The 20,645-nt window shown below is 41.9% G+C and overlaps 1 protein-coding gene across 7 annotated transcripts in view; it reads right to left on the bottom strand.

Annotated features, from left to right (window-relative positions):
• PDE10A (phosphodiesterase 10A) overlaps positions 1–20,645 on the bottom strand; it is a 590,210-nt gene that overhangs the window by 79,148 nt on the left and 490,417 nt on the right. For 4 of the 7 annotated variants that reach the window (XM_033937273.1, XM_033937274.1, XM_033937279.1 and 1 more), the window contains 3 exons: positions 16,565–16,648; positions 8,380–8,530; positions 5,287–5,457 (listed from right to left, as the gene is read on the bottom strand). In XM_033937273.1, coding sequence (XP_033793164.1) covers positions 5,287–5,457; positions 8,380–8,530; positions 16,565–16,648 — 406 coding nt within the window. The remainder of the gene's footprint in view (positions 1–5,286; positions 5,458–8,379; positions 8,531–16,564; positions 16,649–20,645) is intronic. The other 3 variants (XM_033937275.1, XM_033937276.1, XM_033937278.1) reach the window with 2 other exon arrangements.

The following is a 20,645-nucleotide window of genomic DNA, read 5'->3' as shown; positions in this document are numbered from 1 at the left end:
CCCTGCTTTAACTCTTGCACTAAAGAAAATGAAATTAAATGCACCTTCCTTTGCAATAAAGCTCCCCCTCCTCCCCCCGCTACTGCATGGTAAAATGATTACCTATAAGCAATATTCCTGGTGGTCAGAGTTTCATATGGAATCTCCAGTAAACAGAGGGAAGCTGTGCAAGTTATTTTTTATCTCTTCAAACTCATTACTAACAGTGTTACATTAAATTAAATGAAGCTATGCCTCATCATTTTCTCACAAAGGACTATGGGGTTGATATTCAAAGCAATTTAACCAGACAGAAATGGCTCCTGCCAAGTTAAATTGCCTGTTTGGGTCTTACCACTAATTCTGAGTAGCATTTATCCAGGTATGGGGGGGGGGGGGGGAAAAATCTGTATCTTCGCTGTATAAGACGCACCGACATTTCTACCCACTTTTGGGTGGAAAACAGTGTGTCTTATGGAGCGAAAAATACAGTACATCTGGGAGCTGATTTGTGAAAGTGACTTATGTTTAAATGTATTTATTAATTTTTGGTGTGCAAGCAAAAAGCAACAGCAATACAAAGCATAACACTTACATTTATGCACAAAGAGAACGTCTCCTCCCCCCAACTCCCCCCCCCCCACTGAAAACAATGATTTTGCACCAAACTGAAAACTGGCTATTTTAGTGGTATCCCAGGGGCAAAGTTGGCATATAAATAGGACTAGATAAAAGCCAGTCCTATCTTTATGCTGTAACCCACAGATGGTTAAGTGCTGAAAAACACACTTAATTGGCTATGAATTAGCTTGTTCTGAAAACCCAGAAACTCAATGCCAGGAGAAATCAGCTTAGAACAGATTTGTTGCAGTGATTTCAGGTCTTCCTGGACAATCACAAGGCCGAAAACTACATGGAATTGGTTGAGAATCTGGTGAAGAATTACAGTAAAATGGACTGTAAGATGTCTCTCAAAGTCTATGATCTTAATGATCATCTTGAGACATTCAAGGAGAACATGGGAGCATACTCAGAGAAGCAAAGTGAACGCTTCCACCAGGATATACTGGACTTTTAATGCCACTACTAAGAACAATATGAGAACATAATGGGAGACTACCGTATTTTTTGCGCCATAAGATGCACTTGACCATAAGACGCATCCTAGATTTAGAGGAGGAAAACAAGAAAAAATATTTCTGAACCAAATTGTGTACTAATATATACCAGACTCTGCACCCAGCCCCCCACATTCCTTGCCAGGCTCTGCACCCTGTCCCCCCTCCCTGTCAGGCTCTGAACCCTGTCCCCCCTCTGATGATCTAGTGGTAGGCCAGGACAGGAAAGATCCGTCCCAGCCAAGTAACAATTTTTTAGCCCCCCACAGTATCTTTTTAAATCCCCCCAAGTACCTTTTCAAAACACCCCATTATACATGTTTTACCCCCCCCCGTCATACCTTTTTTAAAACAGCCCCCGTACCTTTTTAAATTCCCCTTATATCTTGATGGTCCAGTGTGTATTGAAAGGAGCAAACTTTCTGTGCTCCTGCCTGGCCCCGTGCCGCTCTCTGAATAGCTGACGTCAGTTCTCGCAAGTCTCGTGAGAACTGAGGCAGCCATTCAGAGATTGGCGTGGGCCGAAGCAGGAGCGTGGAAAGCTCGCTCCTGCCGATACACGCTGGACCACCAGGATATAAGGGGAATTAAAAAAGATACGGGAGGGTGGGGGGTTTAAAAATCTGGGGGGGGGTAAAAATAGGGGGGGTAAAAATCTGTATCTTCACTGTATAAGACGCACCGACATTTCTACCCACTTTTGGGTGGAAAACAGTGTCTTATGGAGCGAAAAATACAGTACATCTGGGAGCTGATTTGTGAAAGTGACTTATGTTTAAATGTATTTATTAATTTTTGGTGTGCAAGCAAAAAGCAACAGCAATACAAAGCATAACACTTACATTTATGCACAAAGAGAACGTCTCCTCCCCCCAACTCCCCCCCCACCCCCCACCCAGAATAAAAGGAATCCCGAGGACAGGATATAAAGAATACTCAAGCTATAAATTCAACAGTTGACTGTGAGCAACTGGCGTAAGACTCAACCAGAAGCGCTCCCAAATCCAGCAGAATCTGCAACCAGGACCAGTGTCCAGCTCGAAAAAGTGTCGTCGCTCCAAAGAAGCATGCATAATCATTAATGATCTCCATTGACTATAAGTCGGCGGTTCACTGGCCAGCCACTGGGACAAAATTGCTTTCTTGCCCAATGTGAAAGTAACTTATAATATAATTGCAAATCTCAAAAAACTACTCATTTCTAAACCTTCTGTGATCATCTTTGTATAACTTCAATATACTATAAATACATGTTAATTGTGATTCATATGTTGCTTTTTATGAATTTTAACTAAACTAAAACTTAGCTTTGTTTACTGGGTCTTTAACCAAAATGGAGCTCAACTCGATTAACAGTAACTAAAAGAAATACAAAAAAAGTAATGGTCACAAAATATCAATGTGACTGATTTCCGAAGTATTTGGCAAATAAAATTTGCGAAAAAGTTGAAAAGGACCAGGACCCACCCCTTAAGATAAGGGGAAGGTTGTTCCATATTTGAGAAAATTAGAAAACTAAGGATTGACTAAAATTCTTGATTCTTTTCACTGAAGGAAGGGAGAGTTTGAATTGTTGGGTGCCTCTTGCATAGGAGAATCTATAAGCATTCCATAATAAAGGGACAAGAGAGATGAAGATACCATATAGAATTTTAAAAGTAATACATGCACATTTAAAGTGAATCCTGAGATGGACCGGAAGCCAGTGAAGGTTCAGAAGCAAAGGAGACATATAGTCAAACTTGCTTTTTCCAAAGATTAATTTCGCAACGGTATTTTATATCATTTAGAGTCTTTGAAGGCAGGTTCAAAGACTCTAAATGATATAAAATACCATTGCGAAATTAATCTTTGGAAAAAGCAAATTTGACTATATGTCTCCTTTGCTTCTGAACCTTCACTGGCTTCCGGTCCATCTCAGGATTCACTTTAAATGTGCATGTATTACTTTTAAAATTCTATATGGTATCTTCATCTCTCTTGTCCCTTTATTATGGAATGCTTATAGATTCTCCTATGCAAGAGGCACCTAGAGATAGATAGCAATACAGTAATCTAACCGGGATAATATAATAGATTGGACCAGAACAGAAAAGTGTTCTTGATGGAAAAGAGTTCGGACCTTCCTCAGCATTCGAAGGATAAAAAAGCACTTCTTGACAAGAGAGTTTATTTGATCCTTAAAAGTAAGAGAAGAGTCTATGAGAACCCTCAATATCTTGGAAGGGAACTTGATCTGCAGGGAGACCCCCGGAATCCAAAGTACAGTTGGAGAAAGACAGTCCAATTTTGGGCCTAGCCATAAAAGTTTTGTTTCTGCAGCATTTAGCTTCATCTGGACAGACATAGCCCAGGCTTGGAGTTTGGAGATACAATGATTTATTTTGAAAGTTAGACTGGTGAGATCTGAATCAATCTCAATCAATATAAAGATATCATCCGCATAGGTGAACAGTGTTTCCCAAACTGACAACTTGTAAAGGTTCAATGTAGTCATATAGAGATTGAACAGGATTGGGGAAAGTGGAGAACCCTGAGGGTCCCACAAGGGGGCCACCAGGATTTTGAGATGTCATCTTTAATGTTGACTGAATAGGAACGAGACGATAAGAATTTGGAAAACCAGTCAAGAACAGCCTGATTGAGACCGAGGTCTGAGAGTCAGTAAAGCAGAATGTCGTGATCAAACACCGCAGATAGATCAAACTGAAGCAAAATAGCATATTTATTTTGTAATCATAATTGTTGAGTTTTTGAAAGTAGGGAGATCAGCAAGGTTTCGGTGCTGAAATTCGAATGAAATCCATGTTGAAATAGTTGAAGTATCGAAATGGTTGAAGTATCAAAATTTCTCAAGGTAGCACTAGCGTTTTTAGTGCCGGCTGCCGCGGTAACAGCTCAGACGCTCATAGGAATTCTATGAGCGTCGGACCTGTTACTGCGGCAGCCAGTGCTTAAAACGCTAGCATAGCTTTGTAAAGGAAGAGGTTAATGAGGTTAAAATCAAGGCCCTGCAATGTTACAGAACAAACCCCTAAATATTATAATTAAGCATTATCACACATGTCTTCACTGTCAAACATAAAGTCACATTTTTGTCTTTAGACTGAACTTTGCTAGAGCAGTTATAAGATTTATATTGCAGGGCACATTTAAAACCTACAGGATGACAACACATGATAATCAAACAGTACTAGATTCATACTGTGCAGCAATATTCTTGGGAGTGGGTCCTAGTCAAGGAAAATAAAGTGCAACACTGCCATCATCCTTGTCTCCCACTCTACCAATCCTACACCTCTCAAAAAAATTAATCTTCAATTAACTGCATTATTTGCCTTGTGTCTGCAAAGTAAGCAGGCTTCCTCAGCCAGCTCCAAGAGCCTTCCTGCAGCTACATCCCACCCTTGCAGAAACAGGAAGTTGCAGCAGAGAAGGCAAGGCTCACCTCAGTAAAGCTTGTGGGGCTAGCGGAGGAAGCCTGCTTCAATTACAGGCGCTGCCTGTGACGGAGGCCAGTTTAGAAAATGGCCAGAGGGGGAGGAGGGAAGTGAGAGAGAGATGCCAAATCACTGGGGGTGGAGAGAAGATGGAGGTGAAGCGTAAGATACTTGGCAGGTTGCGCCTGCACTAGTACAATTAAAATTTTTTATTGCACAGAAAATTAACATATTAATTGCATGAGTTAATACGATTAATCTACGGCCCTACTCAAAACATGCAAAATTTGATTCATGGGATCACAAATGTTATTTATTCCTGCTATTACCAATTATAAATGGCCAGAATGACACAAAGAGAAATCAAATGCCTGTTCTAAATCACACTAATGACCCAGGCATGCAATGAAAATGCCACTGTTGTCCTGACTCCCTTTCTTCTCTTACTCAGAACAGGTAACATATAGATACTTCAACTACAGTCATTACAAAAAAAAATCAACTAGTAACACAGAAAGGATTTGCATTTTTTATGCAGAGAAGCATTAAATCCGAAAGCAAGCGGCCCTTGCACTATCAACCCAGGCAAAACAGCTAATTCTACCTCTTTAGGCTGGAGCTTTAAGTGCAGAAATAAGAAAACGACAAACAAAAACACCCCACACCTAGTCTACAGATGGCAGTATTAACAGTGCACCCGTTCTCCATGTAGAACTTCAAAAAGCATGCACATGCTTTATAAACATCACCTTTCGTAGCCTTACTTGTAGGATGGATACCGTCTGGGAGAAGTGGTGTTGTTCCATGGTGGAGGTGGAGTAGAGAGCTGCGAGTGGATGTTCAAATTTCTGTAAGTAGCTGTTGGTGTAGCCCCTGTGATCCAAGTCATGGCACAGACATGCAATCAGAAGACCTTTACGCTTCAAAAGATGGTGAAGAGAGACAAGCTGATGTTAAAAACAACAGCAAGAAGAACAAAGGACTTCTGACTTCTTGTTTGCATCTTTCTCCGAGCTTTCAAAATAATTGTTTTAATTTATAACCATACTTCAGGAACAGAGAGAAAGGTTCTGAGAAAACATATTCTGGGATGGATGTAAAGTATTTTTCTTACAGACTAAGGAACATACCCCCCCCCCTCCTTTACTAACACGTAGCGTGGGTTTTAGTGGCGGCAGCAGCGGTAACTTCTCCAACGCTCATAGAAAGATTTAGGTCAGCAGAGAGCACTGATTCTGCAATGAAATCAATGGAAATAGGCAGGAATCTACCAATAGAGCTGCAGGCTCTAAGAAAGGTTACAGAAAGCAAAAAAAAAAAAAAAAAAAGCTGACTGGAAAGGAGACTGGCAGGAAGAAAATATCATGAAATATGCATAACCCAAGAAACACTGCCCTTAGGTTAGTCACCCTACCCTTCTTCTCTTATCTTCCATGCTAAGGCCACCAGAGTCTGCAATTCTCCCATCGTGTGGCACAATTGTGGTGCAATTCCCAGATAAAACATAAAATTAATTTGACATTTAACAGTTCATATCATCTTGCAGGCATTTAGTTCTATCCAAGTCCATAACAAATTATTTAGTCTTAAGCAGTCACCACCTCTTCTAAGTGTTTCTCTAGATAAGATTAATACATCTGACCCTCCCTAACTTTCTCTTGCTCGCTCAGCAATATTCTCCTTTAGCCAGGACCTTGGACAAGAACCTTGGAAGGCAGAATAAGGTCTCTCTTTCTCTCTCCATCAGCCCCATCAGGTTCTCATTTGTTAGTTTTATGCTACTTGATTCAGTCATTTCAGAAGACAGGTATTTTGTTACATGTTTAATGTTATGCTTATCTTAGTCTTATATTTTTAATGTTATGTCTACGCCACAGGGAGTGGTCCTTTGGCATACCACAAGACATTCCCACCACATCTCCAGACAAGAGATTTCAGGGTTTCCACTACTGGAGACCTTTCCTTCTTGTCTTGGTTACTCTCTCCGAGGAGCATGGAAATGTACTTCTGGTAACCAATTCCCTTTCCCTTTGCTCCCCAGAACAGAAGGAAGAAAAACTCCATTTTACCTGGTTTCACTGCCATTGGGTTGCAACAACAGTGTTTGATATTACAGTCAAAAAAGTTTGTATTTGTTTGTGGTTCCTAGATTATGTGCTCTCACTAATATGCATATGATTGTGCATGTAAGTACCTCATATTCCAAGTAATATATATCCGTTGCAATATATGATTTAATCAATCTTGATAACTAAAGATTTCATAACTTTTCTAAAGCTTCGAACCTCAGAAACACCGCTCATCGATCCAATAGTTATCACAGCAATAAGCTTGACGTGTTGTCTTCTCACTGGCCCACTTTTTTATCCCAATCAGATTTCAATTTAAGTGCAGTATTTTAAAGTGCGATAGTTTCAAAGTGCTTAAAAAGTGCTACTGTTCAAATACTTTTACATATGTATTAAAGTCTTATGACTTATTTCAGTTTTTATGATGGGGGAAACTCGGATCCGACATATTTAGTGTATTTAACGCTTTATCAAGCATAGTTTCCCACAATCACTCCGTTGTCACCCGACCATTCATTTAAATGAATGGTCAGGTGATGACGGAGTGATTGTGCCACTGCCCCAGATACCACAGTTAGATTGTGAGCCTGCTGGAACCGATAGAGAAAATACTTGAGTGCATGATTATATTCTCCTTCTTATAAGGGCCCTTCCTTCATGTCTCTGGGTAGTGTTATTGTTTATTCTACTAGTTATCTCATTGATCTTTTACTGATCATTTCATTAGTTATACTGTTGGTTCCTCTGTTTACACTGGATCATATGATCTGTATTTGGTTACCCATATTTACCAGATTGTATGTTTTATACGACTATTTTACAGAGGACTATTATACGGTTGTATAAATGCTAAGACACCCATACAATATAGATGCCTTAGCATTTAGCAAGCGCTAAATCGGTTAGTGCGCCCTAATAAAAGGACCCCTAAATGATTTATCTAAGCAACAAGATAACCTGCCATGTTTTATACTTCCAAGAGTTAAGGAAGGGTGACAATTTCTTTTGCAGAGTTTGCTATCCCCATCCAGAAAATATTACTCTTATGGAATGCACAGTCTATGAAACAACACCCAGAAGAAGTAATCAAAACCAATGAAACCTTGAGCTATGGTATAGTAATGCAATCTTGTATCAGTCAAAACCATACTGAGACCCAAAGTGACATATTTATTTTGGAAAGAGAGTAGAGAAAGCCGGCTTGCATAAATGCATCACCATTTTCCTTTATGGATTTTATTCCCTGGAATTTCAGACAGACAAAGAAGCCCCTAGAGAAAGAGTGACCAAGTCAGATCCTGTACATAGAGGGACAAGGGACTTGTCTGAACAGGACAGAAAAGCCCCGGTGCTTTTTCCTTTTCTTTGGAATTTTTTTTTCCTTTCAAATGACATGGGAAAGGTATTTCTTTCATGACAGGTTTTCCACTAAGCATGCCAATGTGGTTATGTTTATATTTACTGGCAAATATAAAATCTATTTGTTGGATAAAATGAAACATTTTTCTGAAACTTACTATACTGCTTTTACTAGACAAGTAGACCAAGGCAGTTTACAGACTAACAAAAGAGTAGAAAAAGAACACCAGACAATTAAACAGGAAAGAAAACCATTCATTTAAAACAAAACAGTTCAATCATTGGACAGAACAGAATTAAGAAGGATAGTTTTTGAGTACAGGCCACCAGCTATCACAACCACACATAGCTACTTTAAACATGCGTTTTGATGACCACATGACATGTCGGTTAGGATCTACTCCTCCATCTTACCTCCAGGTCCGTAAATAGCCCTTTGTTGTTGTGAAGTATGACGTACATACAATGTGCCACCGTGACTGCATGCTTCCAGTTGTGGTAGGGCACACGGCGATAGTTCTTCTTAACAGACATTGTAAAACGACACAACTTTTCAAGTTCAAAGCTTAATGGGAAAACATAATAAGATCCAGTCAATTAGATACCAATAAAGGAATCTCTGGCCAGAATCTGTTATTAAATACTTCTAGGCCAGGTGTTCTTAATCTGGGGTCTGTGGACCCCTAGGGAGTCCAAGGATGGGTTTCAAGAGGTTAGTAAAGGTCAGATAAAAATGAACATTTATATTTACTATACAGCCCAGTACTGTTGATTTTTCTCACAATAATATATCCCAAGCTAAGTACAAAACAATATTGGGTAAAGGGTTCCTATATGGTTATTTGAAAAAATACAGAAATTATACACAGAAAAAAAGAGAAAAAGAATTATTAAAGATATTAAATTAAAAAAGGGGGTGTTTTGACCGGCGACAGCCCGCGTACAGCTGACTTATCAAGACAAGTTCTAACAATAAGCAGCTGTGGGCGTTTGACGTCTTTTTCTCCCTTATATAAGATATTTTAGAATAAACCAACTGGACCTGGTAGATATCCATATCAAGTAGGGTTATTTATCTATGATTGATTATTTAAAGGAAACACTTAATCTACCTAGCCAAGATAAACTTAAACTTGCTCTTCTTTCCAGTTTCTAAATCAGATGTTTAAATTAATTATGAGGTATTAACATGAGGCTAAGCCTGAACAAAAGGGTATATCTCTTTAATTGTCCTGATCATCTTATTCATAATGTTAATGCTCTAAATCTCAGCTTTGGACAAAGTCATCAGAAAAGACAGATACCCAACCAAACCATTCTAGCTTTTTTTTTTTTTTTTGGGGGGGGGGGGGGGAGAAATCTTTGTTTTTGATTTATGCCTTTTTTCAGTTGTAGCTCAAGACTCAGTGAAAGTGACTGGGCTATATTACTTACTGTCTGAGCTAGGCTCCATTACCAGAATGAACAGCAATGAAGAGACATTGGACATCATTGCCTAGTCTGTTCTAGCTTAAGGATTCAGAATATCCCCCTTTAATTTTCAGAAAGGTCAACGGCGTCTTATACAATGCTTTGACCTAATTTAAATATCTCCCTCCAATGCCCATCTCTAGAGCCTGTATCATTCATGGCTAATATATACTGCTGAAGACTTTTTTCTGAATTGACAGCCAAATTCATTGCATCTCCCCCTGCTTAACCCTCCAAATTAAGTTTTCTCTTGATATTATCAGAGATGTAATGGCCTGAGATAAATCTCAGCTGATCATCATGTACTGAACGAGGTATAATAGTCACCGGAATTTTTGTAAAAATTTTCTAATTAACTACTAATAGTGAGACAGATCTTGGGGGAGTCACAACTAGTGACCTTCTTACTCTGTTGTGGATAATGGTAATACCAGCAGCTCTCAAGGAGCAGGGTAGTATTTGGTCCAGTGAGTTGAACTTTGTGCATCAAAGGGTCTAAAAAGTGATTTCTACACACATTCTAAAATTTTTGGTGAAAAGCTACCTATCTCCACAATAATTCATGAGTAGAAATTGGTTTGGAGACTATGGTGCTTATGTTTGAAGTATATGGACATCTCAAAAGGCCAAAATGGATGTCCATATACTTGAAGTGTTCAAGTACCGATCTTGCAAAGACAGAGGAGGGATTCCAACACTGCAGTATGTCAAAATAGCAAGGGAGCATATTGTTGGCGTGTTCTGGTTGGGATTAGGAAAGGCCCGATATTTGGATGCCCAAGAGTGATTACCAAAGGGGAAGAAACATCCATATCGAAAAAGCAAGGACTCTTTATTCAGACCTGTTTTAGGCATGCCCAGGGAACAAAAACGTGTCCTTTATGAGCAGCTGTCCAAAGAAAGGTGTGATACCTCCTTAATCCCCCCTAGTGGTTGCTGTCCCTTTCCCTTTCTCCTGAAAGGGAAACCAAAAGGGGATATCAGGCTCTATAACACCTTCAGGTATTAAAGACATTCTTAACAAAAGCAGGAAGTAGGTTTGAGGAATAGCCTATTGTAATGCAGTGAACCCAGGTTCCAATTTCACTTCAACTGTTTTTTTTTTTTTGTTTTAATTGTGAGCCCTACTGTGCGTACTTTAAATATATAAGCCACCTGCAAGCCCAAAGACTTCAGAAGTGATACAGTAAAACCTTGGATTGCAAGCAACTTGGTATGCAAATGTTTTGCATGACAAGCAAAACATTTGATTAAATTTTAACTTGATAAACAAGCAAGGTCTTACAATACAAGTAAATACAGTATACACACATCACATCATCACAAATGAGCCAATGGGTCTTCTCTCTCTGACACTGCAGGAGTGAAGTGACTGTTCTAAACAAGCAAGGTCTTGCAATACAAGTACATACAGTATACACGTGTTATATCATCACAACTTGGGCAGGAGGCAGGACAGGAGACTACAGGAGAGGAAAGCAGGTGAAAGCAGGCAAACGTGAGAGGAGAGAAGAGGAGGGAGGAAAAAGCAGAAGGCAGGAAAGAGCAAGAGGCAGTGGCGAGAGTTAGCTCGGCCCACCCCCCGATGTCATCAACCGGAGCTCCCCTTTAAAATGGAGGGGCCAACGGTGCTCAACTAAAGGCTCGGGCAGGCGAGCACGAGGCAGGAGAGGAGACTACAGAAGAAGAAAACAGGTGAAAGCAGGCAAACGCGAGAGGAGAGAAAAGGGGGAGAAAAAAGCAGAAGCAGGAGAGAGCAAGGGGTAATGGCGAAGGTTAGCTCCCCCCACCCCTGACGTCATCTACTGGAGATCCCCCTTAAAAGGGGAGGGGCCAACGGCGCTCAAATAAAGGCTTTGGCAGGTGAGCAGGAGGCAGGAGAGGAAAGCAGGTGAAAGCAGGCAAACGCGAGAGGAGAGAAGAGGGGGAGAAAAGAGCAGAAGGCAGGAGAGAGCAAGGGGCAGTGGCTAGAGTTAGTTCTGCCTACCCCCGACGTCATCCACTGGAACTCCCCCCTTAAAAGGGGAGGGGCCAATGGCACTCAGCCATTTGGCGTGTGTCGAAGGTGAGTGTTAAAGGCGTTCACCTTAGTGAGAGCGCCTTAAGAAGGGACGAGTCACTGCAAAGAAGAGTAGAACAGCAACCACAGCAGACTCAGAGCACACACAAGCTACAAGCAAGCAAGAAGAGTAGAAGGCAACCACAGCAGACACACAAGCAACAAGCAAACAAGAGTATCAGGTTTAAAATCAGGTGAGAGACCTCACAGTAACACCAAGGACACTACATAAGGAAACAGGGAGAAGCCACTTCAGACAGCAGACTGGCAAGCGGACAGCAATGGAAGCAGCAGACAGAAACAGGATGCTGAGCTACCCAGTTTTCTGCACTGTTTGCCATATGTATGACTACCTCCCCTCTGGGAGGCGGTCTTATGTATGCACTCGATGCAAGGAACTGGAGGGCCTGAAGAAACAAGTTAGACTCCTGGAAGGCAGACTACTGGAACTAGAAGCACTTCGAGCAGTGGAGGAGGAGGACAGAGAGGCAGAAAACTTCAAGACAGAGGAAACCATTGAGGAAGAAGTCTGGGAGTTAGAAAAGTTCATGGAAGAGGCATACAGGGAGGTTGTGGAAAATCACCAGCAACAGTGGAATTGCCAAGATACACCTTCAGTGAGTGAGGACCACCTGGAGGACAACCACAAGGAAGAAATGGGCGACACAGCAGCGAGATCTGGAAACAGCAGAGGGAACCCACAGGAAGATGAGTCTGGTGCAAACCAACGCCAGGATGAGGGAAGATGGAAGTGCACAGAGGACACGGACCTACGGCTGGAGAGATGGACATACACCGGGGACATGGACCTGCGGCTGGAGAGACAAGAGAAGATAGAGAGGACAGCAATCATCATGGGGAACTCCATCATCAGACAAGTCGACAGCCACATAGCAGGAGGAAGACAGGAGCGGCTGGTGACCTGCCTACCGGGAGCCAAGATAGAAGATATAGTGAGCCACATCGACAGGATCAGCGTGGAAGAGGAAGATACAGCGGTGGTGATCCATGTGGGGACAAATAAAGTGACCAACAGGAACTACAGCAGAGAAGTACTGAAGGACCAGTTCCGGATACTAGGAAGGAAGCTGAAGACCAGAACGCCGAGGGGAGCATTCTCAGAGATCCTGCCGGTACCCAGGGCCGATGAGAAGAGGCAGATGGAGCTGCAAGCAGTCAAAGCGTGGATGAGGCGCTGGGGTGAGGAAGAAGGATTCCACTTTATGCGCAACTGGATGACGTTCTGGGGGAAGAGCAAGCTCTGCAGGAAGGATGGACTCCACCTCAGCGGAGACGGAACGAGGCTACTTGCAAGCAACATCAAGAGAGAAATTGAGAAGTTTTTAAAACTAGGAAGAAGGGGAAAGCCGACAGTTGACCAAGAGTTGTTGGTTCGGGAAACAGTATACCCAGAGGATACCGTGCAGGAAAATTGCGGGGAAGACTCACTGGATCATAGGCAAGGCAGAAATCCTGACGGATCGAAAGGAACACAAGAGGGAAGGAAATGCAAGAAAGTAAGCCACAAACTCAAGTGTATGTACACAAACGCAAGGAGCCTAAAGAATAAGATGGGGGAATTGGAAGCTATGGCACAAAAAGATAACCAGGACATCATCGGCATTACGGAAACATGGTAGAATGAGGAAAACGTCTGGGACACTGTGCTACCGGGATACAAGCTATACCGCAGAGACAGAGTGGGTCAAAAAGGTGGGGGTATTGCCCTATACATCAAAGAGGGAATTGAGTCTACCGGAGAGAACACGCCGAAAATTAAAAATAAGGTAGATTCTCTATGGGCCAAAATTCCGGGAACAAATGGAAAGGAAATGAAGATCGGCATCTACTACCGACCCCCAGGGCAGTCCGAAGAAACTGATGGAGAAATAAAGGACGAGATTAAACGCAACTGCAAGGGAGGCAACGCAGTGATCATGGGCGACTTCAATTATCTGGGGATAGACTGGAACCTAGGCACCTCCGGCTGTGGAAGGGAGACCAAGTTCCTGTATGCTGTAGGCGATTGCTTCCTGGAACAACCTGTCAAGGAAAATACGAGAGAAAATGCAATTCTGGACTTAATTCTAAATGGACTACGAGGACTGGCGCAAGGTGTAGAAGTAGATGGGACGCTGGGAAGCAGTGATCATAATATGATCCACTTCAACCTGGACACAAGGGCAAAACATCGATCCAGAAGACGGCCACGACACTGAACTTCCGAAAGGAAGGGATGAGACTCATGCTGGGGAAGAAGATTAAGAAGAGGAAAAGCACTGTAAAAACGCTAGAGCAAGCATGGTCCCTTAAAAAGGGACCATGCTTGCTCTAGCGTTTTTACAGTGCTTTTCCTCTTCTTAATCTTCTAGTATCAAGGCGCAAAATCTATATATACTGCGTATCAACAAGGGATCCAAGAAGAAAAAGAATAAGGAACCGGCGTGGCTCACTGTAGCGCTAAAAGAAGCGATCAGAGACAAGAAGACTTCATTTAAGGAATGGAAAAGGTAAAAACGGATGAAAACTGGAAAAAGCACAAACATCAAAGCAGGCGCCATAAGGCGGTAAGAGGGGCCAAGAGAGACTACAATGAAAAAATAGCCAAGGAGGCAAAAAACTTCAAGCAGTTCTTTCGATATATTAAGGGGAAACGACCCGCAAAGGAAGCAGTGGGACTACTGAATGACCATGGAATAAAGGGAGTGCTAAAGGAGGACAAAGCCATCGCCGATAAACTGAACACATACCGGAAGCTGACAGGCTATACGAAAGAAACAAAGATGGGAAACTGACTGGGTTGACGGTCAGTCTAGAAGAGGCATGCAGGCATATTGATAGGCTTAAAAATGATAAATCCTCTGAGTGGACGACATCCATCCGAGGGTAATCAAGGAACTGAAAGGGATTATAGCTGAACTGTTTCAACCAATAACCAATCTGTCGATCAAATCAGGAAGGATTCCGGAAGACTGGAAAGTGGCAAATGTTACACCGATCTTCAAGAAAGGTTTGAGGGGAGATCCTGGAAACTACAGACTGGTGAGTCTGACCTTAGTACCGGGAAAGATGGTAGAGGCGCTGATAAAGGACCGCATCATTGACCACCTTGACGAACCCAATCTGATGAGGACCAGCCAGCACGGCTTCAGCAAAGGAAGATCTTGCTTGACGAACTTGCTGCACTTCTTCGAGGGAGTTAACAGGCAGATAGACAAGGGTGACCCAGTCAACATTGTATATCTGGATTTTCAGAAGGCGTTCAACAAGGTCGCACATGAACGACTACTTCGATAAATTGCGAGCCATGGAATCAAGGGTGAAATACTCACATGGATTAAAAACTGGTTGGCGGATAGAAAACAGAGAATGGGCGTAAATGGACAATACTCAGATTGGAAAAGCGTCACCAGTGGGGTGCCGCAGGGCTCAGTGCTTGGACCTGTGCACTTCAACATCTTTATAAATGATCTGGACATTGGTATGACGAGTGAAGTGATTAAATTTGTGGATGATACGAAGTTATTCAGAGCAGTGAAGACACAGGGGGATTGCAAAGATCTGCAACGTGATATAATCAAGCTTGAGAAATGGGCATTGACATGGCAAATGAGGTTCAACATGGATAAGTGTAAAATGATGCATGTCGGTAACAAAAATATCATGTACAAATTCAGGATGTCCGGGCAGTACTTGGAGAGACCTCCTAGGAAAGAGACTTGGGAGTTCTGATCGATAAGTTGATGAAGCCGTCCATTCAATGGCGGCAGCGGCGGCAAAGAGAATGCCAGGAATAATAAAGAAGGGGATCACGAACAGATCGGAGAAGGTTATCATGCCGCTGTACCGGGCCATGGTGCGTCAGCACTGGTCACCGTACATGAAGAACGACAATGTATTACTCGACAGGGTCCAGAGAAGAGCAACTAAAATGGTTAAGGGGCTGGAGGAGTTGCCGTACAGTAAGAGATTGGAGAAACTGGGCCTCTTCTCCCTTGAAAAGAGGAGACTGAGAGGGGACATGATCGAAACATTTAAAATACTGAAGGGAATAGACTTAGCAGATAAAGACAGGTTGTTCACCCTCTCCAAAGTAATGAGAACGAGAGGGCACTCTCTAAAGTTGAAAGGGGATAGATTCCATACAAACGTAATCTTCACCCAGAGAGTGGTAGAAAACAGGAACGCTCTTCCGGAGTCTGTTATAAGGGAAAACACCCTCCAGGGATTCAAGGCAAAGTTGGACAAGTTCCTGCTAAACTGGAACGTACGCAGGTGAGGCTGGACTCATTTAGAGCACTGGTTTTTGACCTGGGGGCCACCGCGTGAGCAGACTGCTGGGCACAATGGACCACTGGTCTGACCCAGCAGCGGTAATTCTTATGTTCTTAACAGACTGCCTGAATCCGTATTGTCAGGCTTTGTCTGTAGCAGTACTCAAATCTAAGCTAAAAGCCCATTTATCAAGGCTGCTTTCAACTCCTAACTCTCACTTACTATAAGATGCCTATGTCTATCCTATTGTCCTTTCTGCTAGGAACTCCCCAACCCTATATGTCCTGTTTGCCTGCCCAAATTAGATTGTAAGTTCTTCTGAGCATGGGCTGTCTTTTACATGTTAAAGGTATAGTGTTACGTTCACTTTTCAGCACTATAGAAATGATAAATAGTAGTAGTCTTGGACTTCCCCTACCAGCCTAAAATATTTATGATTGTGAGTTACATATAAAATATTTGAATATAAAAGTGTAATGGCTCAGTGGCAACTACTGGGTTTGATTTCTGAATCATTTCTTCTGTTGCTTGTATCTTTTCTATGGGAACATCCAAAGGCCAAACTTAGGGCCCACACTAGCTGGATTCCAGAGGGAGTTACAGCTTGTGGCCTATGATAATAGCTGCTGCTAAGACACCTAGGACGAGTTGGAAGTGGATATTAGAACAGAGGCAAGAGAATCCAGAGGGCTAAGAATGAAAGTTTGTGATATCAGTCTAATTTCAGCTGAAACAGCAGTGTAAAGGAACAAGAGATAACTAAAAGCTGAAAGAAAAGAAAGAGTTAAGTCATACCTGTTTTTCCCACAGGACTGATGGATCATATAGATAAAAATAGCTGGCCATAACTGCTCAAAGGGTTGGATATCAAAATGGTATCTAGAATATAAAGACAAGTCAGAGTTAGCCCAAGACAGCAGGCAGGAAACAAGCAATGATACAAACATTTGGGGTCAATATTTATTTGGTAGCGGTCAGTGTTTCTTTAAATGCTGTCACTAGCAAAGTTAAGATTATCATTTGTGCAGACCTAGTTACCTACATGGGCACCGGACTATTATCATCAGTGCCTGCGTAACTTCCAGCTATTTCTAACTTTGCCCCATACCATCCTGTCACTAACTGGCAAGTATGGTGGCAGTCAGAACCTGTATTAAACAGAGAGTGCTGCTGAATATCAACTCCTGGGCCACCCAGTACAATTTAAGCAGGTAGAAGTCTCTCTTACCTGGTTAAATTACTTTGAATATCGATTTCAAATATATTTATTGAATTTTAAGTAATCAAGACTTAGGTACAAAAGAGAAAAAAACATGTAATGAACAAATGAACAATGAGATTCAACTGAATCAACCAGGTAACAGGAGAATGCATAATATAGAATACATATGGTATGATGTTAGTATTTTCATTGCAAAAGAACGAAAACATAAGAAAACCTGGAGGTTCAATAGAACCCACTGAGAAACCTGGAGGGGAGAGCGCTAGATAGAAGGAAGAATGATAGAAAAAGAAGAGAAAGAAGTAGATCTGGTAGAAAATGGAAAGAGGAAAAGGAGGGCCGCATTAAAGTAGTAATGAGTAAAGGATATTAAGTAAGGAACAGAAGGAGATGAAGGAGAGATACAGGGTGGACATCCCATGCCAATCTGTGATAATGGTTAGAGAAGAAAAGAAGAAAGAAGGATGAATTGAACAAGATCAAGAGAAAATAGAGGAAAGACAACGGTTAAGGAGAATAATGTCGGATAGGATCCCAAATCTTGGAGACACGCTGCAAACGATTTGTATATTCAGCAGCTTTTAGTTCATAAGAGTGAATCATGAGAACTGTGTTCCACCAGAAAACAACATTAAGCAAATCTGCGGATTTCCAGTTGTGTAGAATCATTTGAATGGTTAAAGCGATTAAGATATTGAGGAGAGCTTGTTGACTGGTGGAAAGGGGATCTGACACAGCTAATGCTCTATAAAGCAAAATGTCGAAGGAGAACCCAGATGAGATAGGAAGAATGTGTTGAATAAGACGCCATACTTGCGACCAAAAGTCCTGAAGGATGGAACATGCATAAATCATATGATGGAGGTCCCCTAATTCCGAAGCACAATGCCAACACCTATTGGAGTCCCTAATGCCAGCTATGTACATCTTGTTGGGAGTCCAAAAAACTTTGTAAGCAAGGAAGTATAGCGACTGAGATAAACTTGCAGAGGCAGTTGGCCGAATTATTTTGCTGAAATAATGGTCCCAGTCCTGATCAGAACCACGCCAAGTGGAGTAGGGAAACCATATTTCAGTAGATCTCTTGGATCTAGGATACAAATGTGATCTGAGTTCTTTATAAAAAAGGGATGTGGTATGACCGAGATTTAGCGCTAAGTTCGATGAGATTTGGAAGGGCGAGGTATGATCATATGAAAATATGGATGGTGAACATTTATGTAGACAGTGAGAGAGTTGAATCCAATGATAGCATTCTGTTGTAGGCAGGCTAAACCTGTCCATGAGTTGAGCAAATGTGAGAAGTTTACCATTGTCAATAAGTTGATTTAAAGACCATATCCCTTTCTTAATCCATGAACTCCAGTGAATAGGGCAATTACCAATACAAAAAGAAGGGTTGTACCAAAGAGGAGAGCTTTTCGTGTTGCGTCTATCAGATCCGGAGATACGATCAAAATGTTGAATCGCTTGGAGAGTGGTATGTATGATGATAGATTTACAAGGTAATAAGGAAGTAGAAAGAAAGGATAAATTAGATAATGGAATCGGATGGACAAGATGCTGTTCGATTCTAAACCAGGCGGCCAAGTCGTTAGAGAGATTAGGATCTGACGTCCAAAGTGAGCTATATCGCAGAAACGAGGCAATATGATAAAGAAAAAAATCCGGAAATCCCATGCCCCCATTTTCTTTAGAGGCTTTGAGAATTTTAAGGGAGATGCGAGGTGGTTTCTTACACCAGAGGTAGGCTGAAAGTGTCCTATCAATAGATTTATAGAACTCCTTGGGGGCAAATCTAGGGAGCATGGAAAGGTAGTAGTTGACAGTCGGTGTGATAGTCATCTTGATAGCCTCAAGACGTCCCCACCACAACAAAGAAAGAGGGGACCATCTCTTCACCAATGCGTCGATCTTGGTTGTTAAAGCCGCTAGATTGATAGACATCATGGTATCAATATCATGGTGGAACTGAATACCGAGATATTTTAGGGAAGAGCTGGCCCATCTGAACGAGATAGGACCACAATCAGCCAGTGAAGTAGAGTCATTAAGAGGCATAACCTCAGATTTGTCCCAGTTTATACGATAACCGGAGCAATGTGAAAAGTCAGACACTATTTGGAGAAGAACAGGAATGGAAGAGATTGGTTTTGAAAGAAATATCAGTAAATCGTCAGCGTAAGCTAAGGTTTTAATTTGTGAGGAGCCCACAGGAATGCCCATTAAATGCGAATGTTGGCGGATTGCCAATAGTAAAGGTTCGAGCGCTAGGTTGAATAAGAGGGGTGATAAAGGACAACCCTGACGGGTACCTCTACGGAGAAAGATAGGGGTAGATAAAGAGTTGTTGATCCGTAGTCTAGAACAGGGTTTATTGTAAAGTAATTTGATCCATTGTAGAAAATCTGGCCCGCAGCCAAACCATTGGAGAGCTGCAAATAGGTGAGTCCACTCGACCATATCGAAGGCTTTCTCAGCGTCCAATGATATAGCTATCATTGGTTCAGTGGTAGAATGAGCAATGTCTAGGACCGAATGGAAAATACGTGCGTTATCACCAATAAAGCGTGTTTTCATAAATCCAACCTGATCTGGATGAATGAGATTGCCCAAGATCCCATTCAGTCGAGATGCTAGGACTTTAGCTAATATCTTACAATCAGTGTTGAGTAAGGAAATAGGCCGATAATTGGCTACCTGTGTTTCATCTCTCCCCGCTTTAGGTAAAACAATAATATGCGCTTCCGCGAAATTACCTTGATCATCAGGATTAGAAAAAAGATAGTCAAAAAGACGTTTCAGCCAAGGGATAAGATCAGTGGAGAAGGTTTTATAGAATTCAATTGGAAGTCCATCGGGCCCTGGTGATTTATGTGAGGAAAGGGAAGTTATAGCTTCAAGAATCTCAGTTTCTGTAATAGGAGCTCCAAGAGAAGAAGCCTGGGAACTATCCAAGGAAGGATGGATTATGTCTTGGAAGAAAGCGGAGCTAGAACAAGAAGAGGAATTGATGGACGAGGAGTATAGAGCATTATAAAAGGAGGTGAAGAGCAGGGATATGGAGTTATCGTCCGTAACTGGGATGCCATCTGCATTCACTAGTGCTGCCACTCTAGATCTTTGCTTGCGATTAGCCAAGTAGCGAGCCATAGAGCGACCAGCTTTGTTGGCAGATATATAGGTGCCGGCTTTGGACACTAAAAAGTCTTGTTGAGCCCTGAGCCGGGATAAAATGTTATATTCGACCTTTTTTTGAACTAAGTCCGGGGACATTTGAGTAAGATTATTTGAGATTTGCTGGCGTTCCAGTAGGGAGATATCCGTCTCTAACACCTCCATATTAGAATAATCTGATCTACGCTTCCAAGCAGAGAAGCTAATTACTTCACCTCTGAGGGTCGCTTTAAAAGCTTCCCATATGGTAGCATAGGATTCAATGGAAGAAACATTGTTAGTAAAAAAGTCCGCGATAAAGCTTCGAAGTTTCTCTTGGAAATCAGAATCTAGGAGAATGGCTGTATTTAACCGCCAAATTCGGTTGGGGTGCGTGTGGCGTAGTTCCACATGTAATCCAATAGGGGCGTGATCTGAGAGTATGATAGGATGAATAATAGCAGCACGAATCGTAGGGAGAAGAGATTTAGAAATAAG

The sequence above is a fragment of the Geotrypetes seraphini genome, chromosome 3 (genome assembly GCF_902459505.1).
Source record: "Geotrypetes seraphini chromosome 3, aGeoSer1.1, whole genome shotgun sequence".
In the NCBI taxonomy this organism is placed as follows: domain Eukaryota; kingdom Metazoa; phylum Chordata; class Amphibia; order Gymnophiona; family Dermophiidae; genus Geotrypetes; species Geotrypetes seraphini.
The sequence above is the reverse complement of the archived record's forward strand: the minus strand, read 5'-3'. Positions and strand labels throughout refer to the sequence as shown.